At 43.6% G+C, this 24,653-nt stretch overlaps 1 protein-coding gene across 2 annotated transcripts in view; it reads right to left on the bottom strand.

Moving 5' to 3' along the window:
- Positions 1-24,653, bottom strand: part of LMCD1 (LIM and cysteine rich domains 1) — a 58,458-nt gene that overhangs the window by 24,497 nt on the left and 9,308 nt on the right. For both annotated transcript variants that reach the window (XM_072785296.1, XM_072785297.1), the window contains exon 2: positions 4,635-4,723. In XM_072785296.1, coding sequence (XP_072641397.1) covers positions 4,635-4,723 — 89 coding nt within the window. The remainder of the gene's footprint in view (positions 1-4,634; positions 4,724-24,653) is intronic.

The following is a 24,653-nucleotide window of genomic DNA, read 5'->3' on the forward strand; positions in this document are numbered from 1 at the left end:
GAGAGGTCAGGGCAGTAGCACGAGTGCGTCACAGCCAGGGATGCCTGAAGGAATCCTCCTTTTCTTCACCAGTAGTTCTAAACGCAGGTCAGTTCTGACCCCGAGGAGGCATGTGGCAATGTCTGAAGACATTTTTGGTTGTCACAATGGGGTAGCTACTGGCTTCTGTGGGGTAGAGGCCAGGGGTGCTGCTAAATATCCCATAATATATAGGATAGCCCCCCCTCCACACCAAAGAATTAGCCTGTCCAAAATGTCAACAGTGCTGAGGTTGAGAAACCCCTGTCTAATATAAAGGGAGGGAGGCCCCACTGCAACCTTCCAGGAGTGCACAGTTGGGATCGGGGAGGGAGAGAAAATCAGACAGAACTGTAACTGTAAGGCTGGGCCATAGGAGGGTTTCATATGCTCTGGGGTGGCTCTGTTGATGTGGACCAGTTCCCCCAGCATGTATGTATGTGGCACATGGAAAGAGGCTCAGTGTGGTAAGTGTGGGACACAGCAGGTTACATTTCTGCAGTGCAAGGCTGATTCTTGTTTTTAATGCAAGAAGCTTGTAGTCCAGTTTCACATTCAGCGGGTTACAATTTGAGAAATGGTAAAATCGATGATCTCAAGGATAATGCCGGTACTCCAAAACAATATGACCCTAAAGATGATGTGGGGCAAAAATAAGCAGTCTTTTCTTCTGGTCCTCATAAGAAGGGGTTGCTCATTTTATAGAATTGGGGCATTTTATTAATAATAAACATTCCCTTTCCTCTCCTTTTTATGAGCCAGGCCTGAAGGAGACGGTTTCTCCAACATAGGGGAGACACCACTGGTTTACATGTGGGGAGTGACAACAGTAGAGGAGTAGACAGTAGACAAGTGGTAGGAGGAAGAGGAAGGAAGTGAGGGAAAGCCTGGTGTCCCATCAGATCCTCTGAGCCCCATTGCCTACCATGCATGGAGCTGGGTGGAGGAGCTGCCATTTGCTTTTTTTTATTAAATAAGACTCTCAGGATGCTATTAGAGATGTGGCAAATGCAAAACACTTCAAAATGGAAAATGTTAACGGATATGAGATATTCTTTGAAATTGTGTCAGTGTTATTTCTCCTTTTATTCATAGTGTCATGTTGCAAGGCACTGTTGCTGGGATTCCATGGATGAGGAAGACACCTCCCTAGCCCTACTCTACTCTTTCCGGGCACTCAGACTGAAGGGGACACAGACACAACCCTGAAAGATCCTCAATAGTATTAAAACAGCTATTTATTCTTCCTAGGCTACCAGCAATGGAGGAAAAGGCAAAGCCTTGGACTCTTATCCCATCCTGAACACTAGCCCAACACAGGCCCATGGTCAAGTTTGTCATCTGACAGCGAGAGGGCTGGTGGGTATCAGGAGTTGGCAAACTACATTCCATTAGCAGAATGTGGCCCATCACCTATTTCTGCACAACCTGTGAAGCAAGAATAGTTTCTATATTATAGGGTTGAAAAAAATTCAAAAGGTTATTACTATCTTATGACACAAGAAAATGATATGAAATTTGAATTTCACTCCTGAAATAGAGATTTATGGGAACATACACACATTAATTCATTTACATATTGCCTATGGATGCTTTCATGCTACAAGGGCCACCATGTTAACTAGTTGTGTTAAGGACCAAATGGCCTGTGAAACCTAAAATGTTTATGAAGAGACTGTTTACAGGACGTTAGCTGACCCTTGGTCTATTTGACGAGTTTCAAACTTTGCTGCACACCTAAATCACCTGGGGAGCTTGGTAAACTTGGAGATGCCCTACCTTGGCCCCAGCAAGTCAGATTCCATGGGTCTGGAGTGGGATCTGGACAGGGATACTTGCAATCCTGTTCAGAGGTGATTTGGATGCGCATCAAAGTGCCAGAGTCCCTAGTTGGTTCCTTTCAGAAATTTAAGCAGCTCTGGTTGACTTTCTCTAGATCGTCTCTCAGAAAGCAGAGGAAGCCTAGCTCTGAGGGCAGAGTTATCAGTGAAGATCCACTGCCCCTGGGAGAAGATGCAGAGTTAACATGTAATTCCTGGGGCAGCAGCCTAAGCTGGCATGGAGACAGGACCCCATCAGAAGGGGTGCCATAATGAGGACACTGGGGTAATCCAAAGAATGACCCCTGAAGAATGTAAAATTTTGTAATCTCAAGAGCCATTTTTCATACTATCATCTCAGTTTTTTCATACTATGTCCCCTCCTTCCCTCAAAGCAGGGTTTTTCTCTATTTACTGAAGCCAGTGAGCATTTAAAAAAAAATAAAGCTATTAGGATTATGATAATATATATATAAGAATCTCTGCATGCAAGGAAGAGACTTTCTTTTGGGCTCTCTCTGAAAAGCCTGGAGTCCTGGACATGTGTTTCCCTCTGCCCTGAGGAGCAGTTCAGCACCTTGAGGTTGGCTCAGAAGGCCAGGGAACCTGGCATGTCCATCTGGGAAGCAGGAGGCTGCAGGCTGCTAGGGGAGCCTCCCCTTCTGTTTTCATGATTTGCTGTTTCATGAACGTCTGCTCTTGCCTTCACTCTGTACACTTCGAAGTAATTCTACCATCTGTGCCACTAATACTAATATCATTCTAATTCTGCTGTGTCAATCACTAATTTGATGACAGACAGCTTGCCTCAAACTATGGATTGCGAAGCCAGAGTGGAGCCTAGAGCATATTGGCTCCAGCATCCCCATTTTTCAGAAGGGAAAGGCGAGGCTTATAGAAGGGAAGTGTTTGTTTCAAGCAGAGTCAGGAGGTTAACTTGTCCTGTGATTATCAGTCGAGGGACTTGCTCATTAAACCAGGCTGGCTGTCACTTTGGTTATTCAAATATCTTTCAGACTACTAAAAGTATGAGAACTGGAGCATAAAAATGGTTTCACGTGGTTTCCCATTCTGGGACCTCACTGTTCCAATGTGGCTTGAATTCAGGTCTCCATTAAAGTTATTCAAACTAAGACAACACTTGGTATGTGGGACCCGAGGCTACAATCTGCACTTCTCAAGGATCAATTCACTTGATGTTCAAGTCCTTTGCAGAATGGTAGGGGAATGTAGAGATTAAAACAATGCTGAGACTCCTGGTTACAGCCCCAATTGGTAACCAACTCCTGGTTACAGGCTCAGAATTGCCCTCCTGCCATAAACAGCTAGAAAACCAGACAAAATATGTTAAATGACCCTTTTCAGATGTCAGACAACAGGCAGCAAAGGACTGATCCTTTAGAGGGGGAAACATTGAACTGAGTCAGTGGGTGTATTTGGGGAACATTATCCCCTGCCTTAAAGAGTCTAAAAGGAGGTATCCCAGCTGTCTTTGGAGAGCTGATGAGGAGTCAGCATTGTTCTGTGACACCCTGATGGCAGATTCAGGACCAGGGGGTGAAATGATAGGGAAGCTGTCTCTCCTCAAGACCAGAAAGGGCTCCAGTGGCCAGAATAGATGTGTGGGGCATTCCCCCAAAGGGGAGTGTGTTCGCTGTGGGAGGAATTTGTGCGGGGGATGGAGTGGGGTTTGGATGACCTTGAAGGTCCCTTGCATCCAGAAGACCACATGAGCTCCTGTGAGGTTGAGGACTGTCAGGGAACGGAGTCAAGGAATAATCTCGTGCTTTGAACAAACATAGGACTGGTGAGTGTTTGAGAACATGGTGTGGGGTTCAAGAAGACCCAAGTTTGAATCCTGCCACGTATTGGATGTTTCCCTGCTACCCACTCTTGGTTTCCTGACTTGAAAAATGGAGAAACTTTTCCCTACTGCTCAAGGTTACTTCAACGTTTAAATGTAAAAGACTTGGTTCAGCTCAACAAATGTTTTTGCAATTGCCATCTCACTATGGAAGTCAACAACTCTGAGACAATTACCTCCCAAATTGTGCTCCCCCACTGAATGTCCAAGGAAACCCTCTGGCAGGGGAGATAAAACTCCCTCTTTGCTCTCTTGCCCTACAGAGGTTAGGTTGTCTCTCCCAGGGCTGCTGGGATAGTCACACAGGCTGTGCCCTGCACAAATCCAGCGGGCGATACCCACACAGATGCTGATGGGAACAGTGCCTGGGAGCTGTGCAGTATGGCAACCCTACTTCTGGCTTTCAGAGTCCTCAATGAAGAACAAGAAAAAAACTGCAGATCCAAGTCTAGCTGTATCTTATGGCCCTCCTTTGTGGGTATGAGTATACTGCAGCCTGGTTTTAAAGTACTAGGGACACAGTGACTTTTATTTCTGGCCCTGGGGCCCTCTGAGGTCACAACAGGGGCAACAACATAGTACAGGGGGATCAAGCACATGCACCAAACCCCAGGATAGAGCAATCTGGAGAGGACCAGGCACCAATTAAGAGGTACCCACATCTTCCCAGTGTGGTCCTTGGTGGGCTGAGCTTGGAGGCCTCCACTTTGAAATGGTGAGTGAAGCACTACACTCCTTTCTCATCTTGGCTCCCAAGGACTTCTCAGTCATTTCTGAATTGGGCCATGCAGGAGTACATTCCCTCTGGAGCCAGTCCTCCCTGAAACACATGCATTGTAAGCAGTCGCAGCAGAGAAGAATGACTAGGGGTTCCCAGAAAGGACAGCCAAGAAATGAAGGCAGGCATAGCCTCTCCTGACAAACTCTGTTACCTCCATGGATGTGGCTCGAAGCCTGAACACGTCCCCTTGCATTTCAAACAAGGCACACCTCTTGCTGACTGCTGCTGGCCCAGGGACATCTGGAAAAGAAGACAGAAAAGAGGGTGTTTTCCTTCCAAATGTCTTGGACCGGGGATGCTTGACCTCTAAAAGACTTGGCATGCCAGCAAAGGGATTGTGTGGGGTTCAAAGGGCTCAAGATGAATAAGCCATCAGTTACTGTTTACCAAGAATGGAGAAGACCAGCTGGGAAAGTAGCCATAGAGCAGGCAAATGTGGAAGGGTGGGGCCCTTCCCAATAAAAATGGACCGAGGCGGGGTCTTTCAGAGCTGTTGCCAGCCGGCCCATAGGGTTCCCTTGGAAACCCCCTGCTGCGAGGGATCATCTGCTCCTTCCTCCAATTCACCAGCTCCCCTGATCCACTTGTCACTGGAATGGAATCTTCCAGTGAGTGACTCCTCTCCCTCATTTATTTGTGATTTATTGATAGGGTGGGATTAAACCAAAGCTATAGGCAGACACAAATGTTCATGCTGCCAAATGTTTATAGCTCAAAGCATAACAAATATTTTGCTAAAACATGGAAAATCAGGAGCATTTCAAGACTGGTTGTCTTCTGAAAGGAGAACAACACATGGGACAGGTTTTACTCTTTGTCACCAGCTGCTGCCGCTGCTGTGTTGAGACCCAAATGCCCGAATGGCTCTCAAATCAGCAGCATCACAGGAAGCTTGCCAGAAACACAGCCCCTCAGGTCCCACCCCAGCCCTTCTGATTCAGAATCTGCAGTTCAACAAAATTCCAGGAGATTCGTATTACATTAAAATTGGAGAGCCAGTGGATCTGCTGGCTAAGAAACTTACCTATCTCTCCACTGGGGGTGGGGATGACTTGCTCCAGTTACGTACATGTATTATGGTTTTATCAAGAACAAGGCATAAGCTCCTCACTGAACAGACTATTGATTCATTTAACTATTTATTTAGCATGTGTCAGGCATAGGGATACATCATAGGACTTGGGTGTACCCTAGATGTACTCACAGACAAGGGGGAGACCGAGCGAGAAACACGTACTTATCACTTGCTCCTGAAAGGGTAAGTTTGAGGCAAAGGAAACTGCCCGTTGTAGCAGAAAGGCATGGACTTTGGAGCCTGGGAGACCAGGATTCCAAACCCAGCTTCATGACTTAATAGCCATACTGGCCTTGGACTAACCGGGCTTCAGTCTCCTTGTCAAATGGGTATGAAGATGATATATGTAAAGTGCTTATTCACACTGGGTACTGAAAAAATGGGAGCTGGTGTAATTTTGCACAAAGACTGTAGGTGCACAGAGGAAGGGGTGAAGAAACCCATATGGGAAGTCCAGGGAGGCTTCCTAGAGGAGGTGACTCTGGATGGGGGTTATACAAAAAGAGCAGACAGAAACAGAGAAGGGATTTCTAGAAGGGAGAAAATGTGCACAGGAAAAAGATGCAGAAGGGCATGATGGGTGGGATGTTGCAATCTGAGCATTACTCCTTTACTCCCTTTGCTTTTAAATGGGGAAAAAGCCAGCAGTGGAACTTGGGAGACCATCCTCATCGCTACTGTTAGAATCCAAAGAAGTACACACTTATTCCTCACAATGTTTCTCTTCTGTACCTCAGATCTTCCCACAATGACTCTAGCTCCCATCTCCCACTCGACAGCTGCTGTCTATGCCATGTCCTCCCAGGCTTCACTGTTCAAACACACATTCGCAACTCTGGAGAGTAAGCACCATGCTGCACATATTTGAAAGAGAGCATGTTCACATTTGTGCCTGGTCAGTGCTAGGTTCTTGTTAAAAATGAAAAACGAGAGGATGCTCCCCGTCAAAACTCATCACCCTAAGCTGGGGAGCTTTCATTCACAGGTAGAACTCTGTTCTCTAGAACCCTGGCATATGAAACCTCGCAAGCTTCCACCTCTTGTTCTGCTTCTGCCTCTTGTCACCTTGGATTCTACTAGTTGAAACACAGTGATCCTTTCACACTTAATGTTTGAGCGATTCAACAGTTATTTGGGAAGGTATACAACTTATGAATAAGGCTTCATTGTTGGATCATTTCAGAAGGACCTAGAGGGAGCAAAGCCTGGAAACAGAAGAGCTGTGTGGAAGCGTTTCATAAAGGCCAAAGCACCCTGCATGCGAGCATCGCTGTTCTTCTAACGAGTGGCTGATTTAACAGTCATCCTATAAGGGGATTAGTCCTGATGCTTGGCCGGAGAGCTGAACTGCTGGCTCAGGGTCTGGCTAGAAATAGTGATGTAAGGCGGCACAGCACAGCAGAGCACAGGCCTGTGGGGCAGGGGGCTGGCTCCATGGTGCCAGCTCTGACATTTATTAGCTGTGCAGCTAGAGGCAACTCATTTCCTCCCCCGGCCTAAGTTGCTCCTCTGTAAGATGAGAAAACTGGCCTGGACTGAGGTTGCTGGAATCCTGTTCCACAGAATCCTTGTTCTGTGAGATGTCGCAAAGTGGTTGTTGATGGCTGGGAGTGGGAAGGATTACATGATCAAATAAAAATGGTGGACACGGGATGTGAAGTGGCTTTCAGAGCCTCTCAGGGGCCAGCCTATGTGAAGAGCAAGAAGAGAGGTGGAGGGACGCCGGGGTGGCTCAATGGTTGAGCATCTGCCTTTGGCTCAGGGCACGATCCTGGCCCAGGGATCAAGTTCCGTATCAGGCCCCTGAGGGGAGCCTGCTTCTCTCTCTGTATCTCTCGTGAATAAATAAATAAACTCTTAAAAAAAAAAAAAAGAAGAAGAAGAAAAGAGGTAGAGAACAGGCAGCTATTTCAAGTGAGGAGGTCCAGGCTTTGGGGTCAGAAGGCCTGGATATTAGTCCTAAATTTGTTCCTTTCTTCTGCTGGACTTGGGCAAGTGACAGACTTGCAGAGTCTCCGTTTCTCCCTCTGGGTTGTGGGGATAATAAGAACCAACCTGTCTCGTGGAGCTACCGTGAGGCTTAAATGGGTTGCCGCAGTGATAGGGCTTAGCATGCATGTATTATGCACTGAGTGTCTACTCTTCTTGTCAGCACACCTTGTGTAAGTGGTCTGGGAGGCCCTGACTCAGACATTCAAAAAAAAAAAAAATTCATTCTCCAGCTTGAGAATTCTGGGGAATTTTAGAGGAACTACTTTCTAACTCCACACCTCATATACTTTCTTACTGTCTCCTTTGCTTCATGTGTTTACGTGTTGCCTCTCTGACTAAGTGCAGGAAGCAGAGAGTTGGCCTTAGTCTCCATCCTGCTAGTGGGACAGTTTCCATGGCGATAGAAGTCCGTGGGAGAGAAAAATAAATGGCCTTGCAAGGAAGAAGCAGATTTGGGCCATCAGGCCACACTTGCAGCCAGTTTCCTGGCTGACTGCTTAACACAATAAATAGCCATTTGTCCCCTGCATGTCATTCATCCAGGAGCCAGACAGACCCAGCTATGTTGGACACAGAAAATGATGATCCTGTTTATTAAGGAGAGGAAAACATCAACCAGAAACAGTGCTTCAAACAAGATATTCTGGTTTGTAAACAGTAGGTTTCTCTGATGTTGACACCGTCTCAAAAGAAAGATGGTGCAGTGGCTGCTCACAGTGGCTCACAGTAGCTGAAAACAGAAGAGCTTAAAAGGAGTCATCACTTTAAAAAATGGGTTCCTGGAATGTAACATCTATTCTATCATTTTTCCTGAGGGGAGATAACATGTTTTGACAATTTTCTTTGGCTCGGGAGAGTGGGATATTGTGGAACTGAATTGTGTCAGGGACTTAAAAGGACTCAGCTCAGGCCAGGAACCCTGGGGACACATGGGCCAGGGGCAACAGGCCTCCTTCCCACTTTGAGCATTTCTTCTAGGTGAACCCCCAGGGGAAGTCTAATGGGGGGAAATGTCACCAAGAACAAGGTAGGACAGAGATGAAGGGAAAAGAGAGATGCAATATGGAGTTTAGGAATGAATGTGAGACTTGGGATTAGACCTTGAGAGTTCTCCCATATGTAACTTGGTTTCCTCTTCTGCAAAATGGGTTTTCCCTGCCCCTTTTTTGCCTCCACAGGCTGTTGTAAGCAGCAAGTCAGATTAAAAGGTTGTTCTTAGTGTAAAATATTTACCATTGTTAAAAAAATTATCCAAAACTCGAGTGTAAGGCAGAAAAGTGGGTGGCATGTCCTCTCAGTATCATATGGTGGCAATGACATTGGCCCCTGCTCTGCACCCCCTGCAAGGATTATCTAGGCAAATTTACTTTGCTTTACTCCAAGACTTGGTGAGGCTACATGTTACCAGATTTTTGTCTGGTAAACATACAAATATAAGGAGTTTTTGTCTTTTTGAAACAGATAAAGGTTATGGTTTCTTGTCCTGTTGGACATTAGCTAGTTATGTACCTAGCCCATAAATCTCATCCTAACATTAAATTGCCTATAAATACCCAGCCCCTAAAATAATTTTTGAACTGGTCTAAGTATCTTACTTCATTAACTAATGAATTAGATAAACCTTTTGCTAAGTTTTATTTTATATTTGCATAAGAGTCATGATCTTACATTTTTGAAAATTATATCTTCACGCCATCACATGCCCTCCTGATCATCCATGGGTTTGCTTTCTGAGCTAGGGTGTTCTGAATATTGCCACTAAATTCTATTCCAAGCCAATCACTCTGTCTTGTCCTCTACAGGTAAGCTCTATAAGCATATGTGTTATTAAAGGTTATTAGCCAACATGCTTTATTACTTGAAAACAAACCCTTTCCTCCTCACCAAGGAGAGAAGGTGGAGTGGAAGTAGTTAAGGGTGGAATGAGGTGAAATTTATGAGAAGGTTTGGAAAAGAACTGCCATCATAAACAGAAAACAATGCTGCCAGAAACTACTCTACTGCTAGCAACAACTCCAAAATGTTAACAGTTTGACAATCTGTGGAGTGATTTTACTTACTTAAGCATTCTCTTTCAGAACACTTATGACAACCTGTGAAGTATCATCATTATTTCCAATCAACAAAGGATGCATGACAGACAGAGGAGAAGCAACTTGTCTATTCTGAATGGTCTAGACTGGAGCTCCTATGGGGAAGGTGTGTGTGTGTGTGTGTGGTGGTGGGGGGGCTCCTAACTCTACCCTCATCTATACTGGCCTTTAAGCAAAAATGTTATAGCTTTCTTAATGATTCTGACTGCAGCTAACATTTATTGAGTACACTTTATGTGCCGTGCATATGCCAAGCATTTCATAAGATTTATGGTTGATGACCCTGTGGGAGAGAGGTACTTTTAGTGACTTCATTTTCAGATGAGGAGGGAGGCCCAGAGAGGTTAAGCCTCTTTTTCAGGATCCAATAGCTAGTAAGTGATGGAGCCAGGAAGTGAAACCAGGTGTGTCTTACTTCAGAGTTGTGCTCTCATCTCATCTGCTATGGTGCTTTCCATGGAGGGTATAGCACTTGACAGTTTACAAAGTGTATTTACATTCCTTATCTCACTTGGTTTTCACAACAACTTTAGGATGTAGACACTCTGCATTTGGCTCATGAAAAAAAAAAACAAGCTCATAGAACTGATGGGATTTGCTAATGCTCAGGACATAATTCACACTCATGTCTTTGGAATCCAGATCCTATGATTTCCTACCACACTGGGAGTCTCCAGACCTCAGACTGCCTCCTACAAGTCTAGCCTTGACTCTGGGCATTAGGCCAGTTGGGCTCAAACAGACGGGACAGTGTGTCTATAGGAGTGGGAGGTTCAGGTTAGGGTTGGGGGCAGCAGTACAAGGCCGTGATCACCTTGGTCCTAATATTTCTACCATCCAACTCTGTTCTGCTGAATAAACTAAAGTACGGATGTTCAAGGCAATGGACAAGCCTCAGGGGCAGCTGGAGAGGCAGTAGCCAGAGGAGAAAGTGAATCAGAACCACAAGCAATGCCTGTGGGAGAAAAGCACCAGGACATTGGCTTCCCTCACTGGAAGCCCAAGTGAGGGGCAAGTGGTCACGTACACTTAGTACCAGACCAGGGAGCTGGAGCTCCCACTCCAACCCCAGGCCTCCAGATGACTGGATACACAGTGGCTTGGGGGACAAGATGTTGAGAACTGTCTTCTAGAAACTCTTAACACTTTAAAAAAGAACAAAACCATCATAACCAAGAAGCGAGTCATATCTGGGTTTATTCCCAACTCTTAATAGTTTGTTTATATCAAGGATACTAGCACCCATCTCATTTTGAAGTTGTATTGAGCTACTTTCAAAGGGATAAACGTTTTTGAGTGTTAGATGTCACAGGGCTCCCATGATGTGGTCCAAATTTATCTGTTTCTATTTCCATATCCTCTACTACTTCTATGCAGATTCTCTTTCCAATCACCTGAGCCTCCTGCACTTCTCCTAAATATACACTGGGGTTTTTGCTCACATTCATGTAAACCTCAGAGAGCTTCAACTCCACCCACTCTTTAGGGACCAGCTCAGGAAGTCCTATCTTTTTTCCATAATAAAAACAATTAGTCACAGCTGCAACCAGTACTAGGAGTTACGGTTCTCTAGTCACTGGGCTATGCCTGAGCTCAGCCAAATACTATACCTCCTCAGGTAGGGGGTCTTGTGGTGGTTCTCAAAGTGTAGTCCCTGAGAGGTACCTCCGAACTGGTGAGTAGTGCAAATCCTTAGTTCTCACCCCAGACTCACTAACACAGATAGATACTCAGTGTGGGGCCCTGCCATTTGCTGTTCTAGTCCTTCAGGTGATGTGGATGCACAAGTGAAGTCTGAGAACCCCCCTGATCTTTGTTGGAATCCCCAGGCTGTGTGTGAAGTAAGTGAAGGGAAACGGACTGTCTTGGTTTGCCTGAGACTGAATCAGAGCCCAAATGTCAGGCTGATTTAGTGCTGAAACCGGGAAAGCTCTGGACTAACCATGATGACCAACCATGATGAGTTGGTCTCCCTAATTAAGAACTAGTCAAAGAGGTCAAATTAAAGTGCTGGTGCTTAGATTTGGACCCACAATCTCCATTTTAATTAAACCACTGCACAATCAGTGATGCTGAGAACCCTTTCCCTGATAGTTTGGGGCCCTGACACTTATTTTTCAAAGAGCTCCTACCACTGTAGAATTACAAATGCAGTCAGTGCCAGGAATTAGAATAAGACTTGCCTTGAGTTTGTAGTTTAGTAGAGGGATTTGGCCTGGTCTGTGTGTGTTTGGAGGCAGCGTTGCTCAAATGAATCAGACACTCTAATTAGCATAAAGATCAGCCTGGATCTAACTAATATGAAGGTTCTGGTCTCAAGCCTGGGATGAGCCTGATAGGCCATAGTTCTACAGACCTCCCAGTGAAAGCTGCTGCCGCTGGTCCACAAACCACACTTTAAGGAGCAAGGGGCCACATTAGCGGTTCCCAAACTGGTCTGCACATTAGAATTACCTGGGGAGATTCAACACTATCAAAGTCCTGGCTGCACTGGAGCAATTTAGCCACAATCTCTGGGGAGGAGCCGCAGGGCTGCGGTCATTCTGGAAGTTCTCTGAAGGATTCTAGTGTATGGACGAATTTGGGAACAACTGGGTTTCCCCATTGTACTTTCAGTCACCACAACCTGGACTCAGGGTCTCAGTGCATCGGTTTGATGTCTCCTCCCGCATTCTGCCTCCAGGCCACTGTTCCCTACAAGGTGAGTTTCTACAACACGACTGACTTTTGTTATTTCATTTTGGTCCCTTCTTCGCTGGCACAAAACCACATTACAGGCTTTCATGCCAAAGGCAGGAGAAACTCTCTTAATAGTCAGACAGAAGGGAGACAACAGCCCTCCCTCTGCTTCTAAATTTCACTGGCCGGCTGACTCCCTGAGGGACTCAACACTGATGCTGAGATCCTTTGCCAGGCCTGAGGTCAAGGGTGGTCCTCCCCAACCCTGGGGCCCAGGTATGGACTGAGAAGTCCTGCCAGACAGAAGAGCCCAACATGGACACCGAAGGCCCAGAAGGTCACAAGCTGCATCATGGAAAGTTGTCTCTCCTCTTCCCCGCCACTTTAAGAAGTGTGATCCTTTTGGAGAATGACCTTGCTAGGAAGTATAATGAAAGGCCTTACATTCACTTTCCCACTCAAAAACCCTATGGTCTTGACAAAGTCTGGACTACTTCTTCCATTTTTTGAAGCTCTTCAATGACTGAAAGAATGAGCTGCCAAACAGCTTTACAAAATCTTAACAGGGACGCCTGGGTGGCTCGGCGGTTTAGCGCCTGCCTTCAGCCCAGAGCGTAATCCTAGAGTCCTGGGATCGAGTCCCACATCAGGCTCCCTGCATGGGGTCTGCTTCTCCCTCTGTCTATGTCTCTGCCTCTCTCTCTCTTTTTCTCTCTGTGTCTCTCATGAATAAATAAAATCTTAAAAGAAAAAAATCTTAACAGAGTAATGAAATCAGTACATTAACCAGTACAATAACTGTCCATCCTTAACGTCAAAGTGATATTTGCTGCCCTTCCTGAACATAAGCCCTCCCTGTGACAGGTCCTGTATGCTACCAGAGGTAGGGACGGGGGCCCAGAAACCCAGGGATGCTGGGTGAACAACACAGACTCTTTCTAATCTGTTTGCTCTTACATTAGGGGGACTTTTGGCATCCTATTCCATAATGTATATTTATGTTCTTTTCATGTAAAATGGGTGTTCCCAATCTTGCTCCCTCCAATCTTAGGTACAACTACTGCTCTGTGTTTATCTTCTGGCTTCTGGCTCACTCTCCCCGCCTATTGATGCTTGTACTCTGGGTGGGGAAGCCTCAAGCCAGGGCTTCAGTCTGTGGCCAAGAAACCGTTTCCCCAAATAGGAGTTGAAAAGTGGGGCTTGTAGCTTCAATCCTGGGGGTTCTTTTTCCCACCCGGCCTTAAGATAGCTGGCTTAGAATACAGTACACCAGTCAGAGGAGTGAGCAGAACTGGCTGCTGGCGGTCTTGTTCAAATTTCTATTCTGCACTGGCTAATCTATGTTTTCTATAATGCCATGCAAATTAGCCAGGGAAACAAATTAGGATAAAGCGCCTCGTAAAACCATAGCAAGTCTCACAAAGCCAGCAACAAAAACCATGTCAACATCAGAGGTCATATCTGGGGGCACAAGTATTCTTCAGGGGACTGTGTGTGTACATGGATGTGTGTGCAGATGTACATGCATACACGTATGTGGGTATGTGTCCAAATCTACTGTTTTTACCCCCAAGGTTGCTTCTTGGGCATTTCTAGTCTTCTGTCTGGACAAGCATAGATATAAGGAAATCACTTCAACTTAGATACCCTTTTCCTGAATTGTGTAATAAGGATAAAAATGCACAGACTAAACAAATTGAAATTAGCTCAACTGATCTCGTATTCAGAATTCTATGGATGGAAAACTTGTTATTTTTCCTTTTTGTTTTTAAAGACCAATCCTATTTAAAGCAACGGAAAAGGAAAACATTTGGTGGGTGATGAGCTGATGGCAGAAATGCTTGAGTTGTCAGTATTTCGGGGTAAAGATTCAATTATCTTTCTTATTAAATGGTTTGTGTGTATTAAATTGATTCCACGGACCAGCTGTGGTTGGAAGAATTAGTCTGATGGATTTAGCCCATGATGTTAGTTAGGAGTGTCTGGTATCCCAAACAAAGTTTTGAACAAATGCCCAACAAAAGAGTACTTCTTACTCTCTATAAGAAATGTGTGTTTTTTCTCTCTCTCTCTTCTGTCAAGATAGTCTGTCCAGGCATGACTGTAGGAGAATTCGTGTTTGGGGCAAAAAACACCATGTTCTTCTTACTATTCTTCCTCTTACTATTCTTCCTCTAAACATCATGTTTAATACATAGAATTAAGTTGAAATCAGAGCTGCCAGCAAGGAGAAACAAATTCACAGAATCCCAGTACATGCTTCTCTAGAGTGTGTGGAAAGTTAGCAGAATGCTTGGTCGGCCCGGCCCCTTAAGCGTGGTGAAAGAGGCCTATTGCTCCTGTGTCTCCCCAACCCACTGTCTCTGAAATAGATCCTAATCCTTCTCTTCAGGTTTCTTGATGAATAATGCCCCTGGGGAAGTTCTAGAAACCACCAGCCAGTTCCTCCTACCACTTCTTCAGGAAGCTTTCCCCTTTAAGTTCCTAACCACCATGTATGACCTGTTACACACCCATCCACCTGTATGCACACACACATGTGCACACATCCACACATATGCATGCACATGCAGCCTTCTTTGGAACGATTCTATACTTGCAATCATTTGTTTGGTTCTGTCTTCCCCTCCAGGTAAGGAAATTATTGGAGATTCCTGAGATTCACATCATGTGTGAATGAAAAGGGTTAATCCAGCTATGAAAACTGAGTAGAAAAGCAAATCCATATGTGGAAAGGGAAATATGAAATGAAAGGTTTCTCTGTTTAAGACCGTGCTCTTGCCTCCCTCTCTCTATCCCCCCTCCTGTCTCTTTCATCCAACCTTCACTGATTTCAGGCTGGTTCCAAAAAAGCAGGAATGCCCAGACCCAGAGCCATGAACAGAGCAGGCACATGGAAGCCTGCCTGTGGGCAACAGCTGACCCATGCTTACTGGCCACATCCTGTATTATCTCCTCCCGATTAGAGCGAGATATTGCAATCATACTCCTCCCTGTTGTCAGGCCTGGTTGGCTAAGTCTGCTAGTAATGTCTACCTCCTACCACATCATTACTTGGCATAATGGAGCAGACGCAGTGAGTGCTCTGCTAGCCAAGATAGGGGATTTACTGCCCACTTTTCTTCCCTTCTGTCTGTGTTTTGGTAATTTTACTCTTGTATTTTTAGCACTTCATCAAAAATAGGCAAAGAAGCAATACGACTCAAATCAGTACATTTTCCAAGGGTTTGTGGCTCTTGGAAAGGCCTGACGTGAGGGACACTTGGATGGAGGAGCTATAGAGATTCCATGTGACAATTCACAGGGCTGGGCTCCTTCCCTGCTCAGCACTGGCCAGAGCCCTTGAAGGTGGGCAGCCTTGAAATATTCGTAGAATATCTCTTATCTTCGCAAGGTGATAAGGCTGGGGTCACTTTGAAATGGGAGAAATATGGAACGAGGCAGAAAGTTCCAAATCCAAAATTGAGCGATTAATGGCTGGATGACTACATCTGTGTAATGGCAGTGCATGGAAAATGCAGGAGGTTTTCAGGCCCTGCTCGGACTCTGACTCCTTTAACTTTCCTTTGGTAGAGCAAAAATGATGGTGACTGAGAAAGAGAGGAAATCAGCCTCTATGCCGCCAGCTTCTTGCTGACAGCTGATGGGTACCCATGGCTGAGTACAAAGCAGGTCCACACATTTTTTGTATAAGGGACCCTGCTGGCTGAAGTGGTAGGATTTTTAGGATTGAACTGATATTTTTCTTTGACACCAGCAACCTTTGAACTAGCTACAGATGCTGCCCAGGCTAACATGAATAGCGAATTGCACAAACAGACTGACAAAACCATTCTTTCCTGTTTTTGAGAATTGCCTGTTTTTAGACAAGTCAGCCCATTATTTGAGGGGTGCATTGCTTCTTTAAAAAAAAGTCACTGGGGAGAGGGTCCTTCTACCTCCCCCCACATCCAGACTTTTTATGGATCTCTTTTGAGACCACCAGGTTCCCAAAGTATGGGCATTGTTTTCACTGAAAGGGATTTCCATAGAGCAAGAATGGACCTGGCATTTCTTGCCAAAATGTTTCCAGAGGCTCCAATGCTATCTTTTTTAAACTTGTCTTTTTTCTTTCATGGATCAGCCCTGCCAGTTCTTGGGAAGATGTAAGTAAAGCCACTAGGCTCACTCAGAGCCAGAAGTTATCCAGCCCTCTTGGGAATTTTATCGGAGATTTACCAAGTGGTTTGAGGGAAGTTAAGATAAAAGAAAATAAAGTCCTTGTAGGGTTTCTTTATTCTCCCCTCCCCCATTTCCTAAATGAGAACAGGCTGTCGGTGTCCCCAGGCCTAATACCTTCAGGCCATACTTGGAAATTAAAATCTAATTGGCTTCACGGTTCTTAGGTTTCAGCCCTTAGTAGACTCCTCCTCAAGTTAGAAGACTGCGGGCTTGAGGCTGGCAATACTTAACTTATACCTCCCCGGTTTTATATGACTCCTGATTTTAGCGGCTGAATGTCTTAAGAATGTCTTCCTATAAGGATATTAATTTGGTGTGTGTGTGTGTGTGTGTGTGTGTATGCATGTGTCTGAATTCTTGCAGCATTACTGATCTAAGGATAACACACTTTTACTGGAGTTAATTTTGGAAATGGAGAGACATAGCAAACCAAGTTGGAAGTTTTTTTAATCTTGCTTATCTGAATCTTGATATGGTAATAGGAAGTGTGCCATGTAAAAGTACGGCACTATTACTGAAAGCATGCAGGCTTTGCTTATGCAAATGATTCCTGCTGGGAATCTCACACATAAATTCTTAGGTGAATTTATGGGAGTAGAAGCTTTGAGACACACATACATTTCCTTCAGCCAACTTTGGTGCCTTGATGTTAAGAAACTACTGTGTTTTGAATGTCTTTAGCAAGATGGTTTCTTAGTTTAAAACAAAAGTACCCTTCTTATTTTTCCTCTTCGTCTTCTTCACTATCATATGTTTTTCAAACTAACATTAAATATATTTTCAAATATTTCATCCTTTCCTTGATTTTCCCCCCAATGAGCTTTCTCCATAATGAACTAGTTGCACATACTTTATATAGTGGAATTCTATGTTTAAGAAAATCTGACACAAGGAAATCACAGATTCTTAAATGAAAACACCTTACAGAGTATTTAGGTCAAATTTTTCTAAGCCTAGTTTTATGAAACTGCAATTAGCAGATGGTCACTTTGCAAATAATTTGTTTTCAAGGTCTCACCTTTGCAGCTCACCTGACACAATTAAAATCAGAACTATAGAAGCCAAGTCACTTTCCAGAAAATTATCTCTTGAATAATTTTAGGATTATTCTTTTAACCATATGCCCCAGAAAAGATGCCACTTTCCTGTATACCTCTGAGTCTGCCCATATGCAGTTCTTTTTGAACATTTCTCTCTCCCTATACTCGACTCTTATTTGTCATTCAGGTACCCCATCACATTGTCTTATGAAACCCTGTATTTTGTACTGCTTTGTAGTACCCATCATGATTGTAATTATTTAATTATTATTTAATCCTGAATATAACTCCTTAGTGACATTCTTTCCTGCTAGACTGTAAGCTCAATGGGGGCAGGGTCCCTATGTATCTAGTTTATTGCTCTATCAGCAGTGCCTCACATACTGCCTTGCACATAGTAGTAGCTCCTCAGTGAACATGTGTTTGACTAGCTTCTTTTGTAACTTTCATTTTTGCCTTCAACCAATGCCTCTTCAGTGCTACATTAAAAGCTAAAGTATAATAGATGTCCTTCATCTGAGGCTGATGCCGACAGGAAGAATTGGAAAAATAAGAATCACCCTGATTTCCTGCAGTTTCTGGAATTCTAGTCTTCCCTGGTTGCCCAACCCTTCTCGGCCCTCCTCAATGGCTCTCTCCTCCCCTGTAAGGTTCTAGAACTGGTTCTTACCTCCTCTTGATTCTCAAGATGCTTCTCCTTTATGCATCAATGTATGCAAATAGCTTCAGCTATTCCCTCTGACTCTCATTGTTATCTCCAGGAATTCTTTCAGTTCCTGGAATCTTTTCGTATGACAGAAGTGCTATCTTACCTTCTTTGCCACCAAACCCACTGGTTCTCTTCTGTTTATGGTATTCCTGCCCATCCAGTCACCAAGACCTGTGGTCTGCATTCTGGTCAGTTGTTCAAGGCAAGTAGACATGGAAAGAAATGCTCTTTTTCTTGGGCAGGATCCAGCTGTTCCTCTTTGAGGGGCCCATTTCTAGTTTGTACCATCCCTTCTGGGGTGTATCCCAGAAGGTAGGAGATGCTCCTCTGATGGGAGAGCCATTTTCTGAACCTTCTGGAAGGTGACTCACCAGATAGAGAAAATCAGACTTCTCTAGAGCAACTCAGAATGTAGCAACCACAGGCTTCTCCATGAAACAGAATATACACAAGCACTGGGAAATTGTGAAAACTTAGGCCAGCCTGTGAGAGTCGTTAAGCTCTGTGGACTTTCCATGGCATTTCTGGTCTTGGCTCATTGCTTTGGAATATCCCTTTATCCACTCCTGCCCTTGAAATGATTTGCTGGCAGAGCACTGGAGGAGCACCGTTCATGTTGGAGCTTGAGGAGTTGAACCCATGCCCTGGCTACTTTATCACTACCCATGTGACCCTGGTGAGTAGTTTCTGCTCTCTGAACTTCGATTTCTTTTCACCTTTAAAATGGATCATAATTCCTACCAGCTTCACGGGGTTGCTGTGAGAATCAAATATGACACTGCATATGAGATGTTGAGAAAACTGAAAAGTGCTATACAGATTAGGGATAAACAAGTATTAGATGTTCAGGAAAACCTATGTTGCTCCTTCATGAATTCTGTCCTCAATACACCATCTGTGTGATTGTTTATTTCCCTTAGAGTAAATTAAAAAAAAAAAAAAGAAAAACAACTTATTTCTTGAAAAAAAAAAAAACCCTTTACCATAAATGTATTAAAACAGAAGGTAACCATAAAAAATACGACAAATATGAAACATCATTACATTCCAGCTAATACTATTGTCTTTTAAAAGGTCTGAGCCTGAGGGCTACTCTCTATCATGGCCCATCTTTCTGGAACCCTGCAAACATGTTACATATAGATAAGAAATGGCATAGAGGGAAGAGGGAGAGCTGTGGATTGAATTTCCCACATTTATTTCATGTTCATCATTTAGCTATGTCACCAAGGCAATTTATTTAATCTGAGTCTTACTCATCTGTAAAATGAAATTTCTGTAAACATTAGGAAAAAACTATGTAGCACAGTGCCTGGCACATGGCCTGTGCTTGATAAGTGGAGTTAATATACCCAGTACAAGAGCAGAGCTTCTATTTTAATCCCTCATATCAAGGGCAGAACTTAATAAAATTTTTGGTGTTTTTGCTTCCAAGGAGTATAGAGTGACTAATAAAACTGAAGAGAAAATTCGGGGCTATTTGTCAACTAGCAAAGTAAAGAGGTGACTTAAAGTGATTAACTGGACCATCCAGACTTTAGAAAGATGGGGAAAATATCAACCAGCAAAGCAATTTCACTCAGCAAAACTTTGAAGAGACTATCCACTCTTTCAAAAGAGTGTTCATAGTGTTCAGGGCTAGTCTAAAATTATAAAGCACTGAGAGGTGGTGATATTAAGCACTTTTTAAAAAAGGAGTGCCAAATCTAAGTCTTCAGGATGAGAAGAAATATGATGGGTCCAGGGCCTTCTCAGAATTTCTTGTACTTCAAAGAGTATGTACTTGGCAATGATTCTGCTACTTTCCTGAGTTTGGTCAACGTGGCTGAGGGAAGGCAAAACTCTTAAAATCCACACAGATGGAACTTCTCCACTGGCCCTATTTTGGTATAAATATTCATCAGAGACTAGAAACTTAAAGTCGATATCGGTCTGAGCTATGAGTGGTTTGGACTAAACTTCAGCCAATTCTCAGTTGTCCCGCTGGCTGTCGTCTCTCAGGAGGGCCAACTCTCCTGAGATGTGGCTGCTGTTGTCAGAGACCTGAGCCAACTGCCGCCCTAGACCATGGAAATCACTGCAGTTTGTTCTCAAGAAACTTCCAGCCAGAAAGAGGGGGGCCTCTGGGGTCAGATGAAGGTTTAAGTCAATTGTTTGAAGGAAGGAAACAAATCAAGGCTTGGCTCAGCCACCATCCTAAAGCCAATCCTTTCGTAGGCGAGTCTGCAGGAAGATAATTAAACTTGGGACCAGGCATTAAAAATTCAGAGTCTGGTTTGGAATGGTGCCTTCCCCCAACTCTCTCACTTTCATTTCCTTTTCATCTCCAGATTCTTCCTAAATTTGCCAAAGAGTCTCCCTCCCATGTCTCTGGCCCCACTCCTACCATGCTGGTTTTGATCTTGGTCCATGGGTCAGAAGGTTTTAGATTAAGCTGCATGGGTAGGGATCCCACTGAGGGGTGCTGGTCTCATGTACTCTATTCCATGTCTGTCTTGTGTTCTTTGCCCTCATGTTCTCTCTACTTCCACCTCCTCGGGATTCTTTGTCTCTACCAGTTTCCCAAAGTGGTTGTATCTTTTTGTTTTTTAAATATTTATTTGAGAGACAGAGAGCGAGAGCCAGAGAGAGAATGCATACATGGAGGAAGAGCAGAGGGAGAGAATCCTTAAGCAGACTCCCCACTGAGTGCAGAGCTCCACAGGGGGCTCAAGCTCACGATGTGGGAAATCATGACCTGAGCCAAAATCAAGACTCAGATGCTTAACCAACTGAGCCACCCAGGTGCCCCAGCAAAGTGGTTGTATCATTTTACATTTTTCCTGGCAGCATATGAATTCTAGCTGCACCATGTCCTTGTCAATACTTGCTATTGTCAGTATTTAATTTTATTAGTCCTCTGGTTGTGTAATGCTGTCTCCCGGTGCTTTTGTGTTTTTCTGATGAGTAATAACATTGAATACCTTTCCTTACACTTAGTAGCCATCTAGACATCTTCTTCTGTGACATGCCTGTTCAAATCCCCACCTATTTTTTAAAAAATTGGACTGCTTTTTAAAAATTGATTTAAAGGAGTTATTTATATATTCTCGATATAATCTTTTGTCTGATATATGTACTGTGAATATTTTCTTTGTGGATTGTCTTTTCTTTAGTGGCATCATTTAATGAAAGCAAGTTGTTTTTGGTGACCAGCCTTCATATTTATTTTCGGAACATCCCTTCCAGATGGAAAAATCAGCAGGATATACGATTTACATTGCTCTCTTACTGCTCTAGCATTCCATATAGTAATAAACTATGACAAGTTTGTAAATAATTTAAAAAGCTTTTAAAAAGTATATTACCTCTGTTTATCAAAGTTTTCTTCTTTACCTTCTTAGCCTTCTCTGATTTCTTATCATCTCCCCCTGCCTCCAATTCTTTATAAATCAAGTATTTCGCTTGTGGATCAGTGCTGATTTTTCATGAGTATTTATGACATGGGTTTGGAGTTCTTAGTGCTTTTGAGATGCCTATCCCCTTCTCTTTTGCCAGGTTTTTGTACTTTAAAAGCTCTTCTCCAAGAAATAGGATAGTTCGGTGGCAAAGAAGTGGCCTTCCCAACTGGGTGAGATTAGGAGAGGTAAATATGCTCTGATGGAGAAGGTGGCATGAGTCACCGAACTTATGTCAAAACAAAAACTAGGGGCTGTCTGTTGGCTATCTCACTCAGCTAAAAGCTGACACTAGGTCTCCCAGAAGGCAGGAACTAACCCAGGAAACAGGTGCTTTGACCTTAATCCTGAACAATACAGAGGACTTGGTCAGTTACCAGAACTGGAACATTAGAAAAAAGTGGTCACTGTATCCTTGAACTGAGGAGCTAGGGAAATAGAAGCAATGGGAAGAGTTGGAGAGAGAGAGAGAGATTTTAGCTCACAATAACAAAGAACTAATATTTAGAGGACTTCAAAAAATAGATCTCTTCGGGAGCTGCGAGTGCTGGTCAGTGGCATTCTCAGAGGATCTGGCTGTCCTGTCTAGTTCATCTCATGTTTATGGATGGGATAGCTGAACAAAATAGAGTTTGAAAAGCCTTTTTGAACCTGAAATACTATGATACCTCAAATTCTTACCCCAGCTCTTGAGCAAGTCACAAGGTCAAGATAGATCTGTTTCCTTCTTTGTTAAATAAGGAGGTGGATCCAGGGAACTAAAGCCCTTCCTACCTCTTAAAAATTAATTGTAGTTGCTGAAATATACAGTACAAGCATTATTCAAATACGTATATGATGATTTCTCTTGTGGTGGCCCCAACCCTGGGCTGGATCCAAGAAAAGTAGAGGCAGGTGACGACAGTCATTCAAGTTACTGTGAATCTTATTACAGGGTGTCTCTCCCCATGAGCTGTTTAGGCATGTTGGCTGTGTAGGAGGACAGACTCAAGGAAACACAGCTTTTCTATCAAACTTTGCCTCTTCTCAGGTCCTTGCAAACACAGGCATGATTCTTACAACTTTATTTTCCAGATAACTGACAGGGAATTATCTGGGATTTTTTTCTTTTTCTTTCTTTCTTTTTTTTTTTTAATACACCATCTATAACTGAACAATCAAAAACAATCATCCCAGTGGCATTTTGACACCCAAACCATGTGTTTTTCATTTTGAAGCCTCACCTGCTTTAACACATGGCAACAAGGAACTCACACTGTCTGACCAAGTGAGAAATCTGAAGCGCTGTTCAAAAGGAATTGTTTCAATGTAAGATTCTGGATCTTGTTAAACAAGTTCCATATTTCAAAAGTTGATTTTTTTCTCTTATTTCATTAAAGATTCCTACTTGAGATTTCTTTTGCTCTTAATATCATTTATGGCTTCAGAGTTTAAAGGTGAATAAAACTTGGGGGCACATAAATACATACCCTGTCTTGCTCTGGATTGTTTTCATGTTCTGCTCACACATGTGGTGTGCTGAATTTCACAGGGTGTGTGTGTGTGTGTGTGTGTGTGTGTGTGTTCCTTTCTTACCATTTATATTGCGTATTCTCAGTTACCTGAGTCTAAATCTTCCTGCAAAAATTCAAGCTCAATGGGAGTGAATTTGTTGGATTTCCTTTGCTGGAACTGGAAGAGTCTCAAGACACAGAAAGCCATGAAGCTTTCTGTGTGCCAGTTTTGCAGGGCCTGCTATCCTCATCACTCTAAAGTGTTTTGGTTGAAAAGCAAGAGGAGCCAGTCCTCAGATCAGAAAATAAAAGATACATATGTGGGGATAGATGTATACATGGAAATGTATTTCTCCACAGTCTAAGATGGATGATATTCCCCAAGTTAGAAGTCAGGTAGGATGGAGAATATACGTGCCAGACTTGGAAAGCATAAAACTGGACCATGACCTGATCCGAACAGCTCATTTATCCTTGTCTCTCAACACTCAGCTCAGATGTCGCCTCCTGGGCAAGCCTCCTCTGACCTCCCAGGTAGGGTTAAGTACTGCCTCTTCTAACCTCCTTCAGTTCTATACTGGGACCTCTGATCAAGGTCTTTAGGAACTGTTCATTTTCTGATGGCCACACTGGCTGTTCTTTCTCTGAAACCATCAGCTTCTGAGACTCTTCCTTTTTCCACTTATCAGCTTAGTCCCTTAGTCCCTGGCATATAAAAATTGCACATAATAAATGTTTGCATGAGCTAAATTCTTGTGTGTGCCAAATTCGAGGTGAAGAATTTTCGCCTAAGTAATGTTTTTATTCTCTTTACCATTTCGTTCTCGTTAGCTCTATTCATAGTGATGGTAACTCATGTTTAGAATACAGTATTAGGGCAGCCCGGATGGCTCAGCAGTTTAGCACTGCCTTCGGCCCAGGGCCTGATCCTGGGGACCTGGGATCGAGTCCCACGTCGGGCTCCCTGCATGGAGCCTGCTTCTCCCTCTGCCCGTGTCTCTGCCTCTTTCTGTCTCTCATGAATAAATAAATAAAATCTTAAAAAAATAAAACACAACATTATTTGTCAAGTACTGTGCTAAGAATTTAACAGGTTATTGTTGAGGACAACTTTTAGGCCTATGTTACTGATGAAGAAACTGAGGCTGAGAGGTAATGTGACTTGTCCAAGATAACAGGAAATGAGTAGCCAAATTGGGATTTAAACCCAGATTGCTCCAAGAGCCTCAGATCTCAACCCACTACAGCTGTATGTGTGTTTATATATGTACATATTTGTGTATATGTGTATAGAGTACTGCTGAGGCTTTGACAGACGTCTTTATATATTTGGGCTCTTTTTCTTGTCTGACATGAAAGCCTCCCTTCTCAGAACAGTGTTTTAAGTGCATAAAATAGGTAGGATTACAGAGGAAACCACTATTACTGAAA

This window comes from Canis lupus, chromosome 19 (genome assembly GCF_048164855.1).
Source record: "Canis lupus baileyi chromosome 19, mCanLup2.hap1, whole genome shotgun sequence".
NCBI lineage: Eukaryota > Metazoa > Chordata > Mammalia > Carnivora > Canidae > Canis > Canis lupus.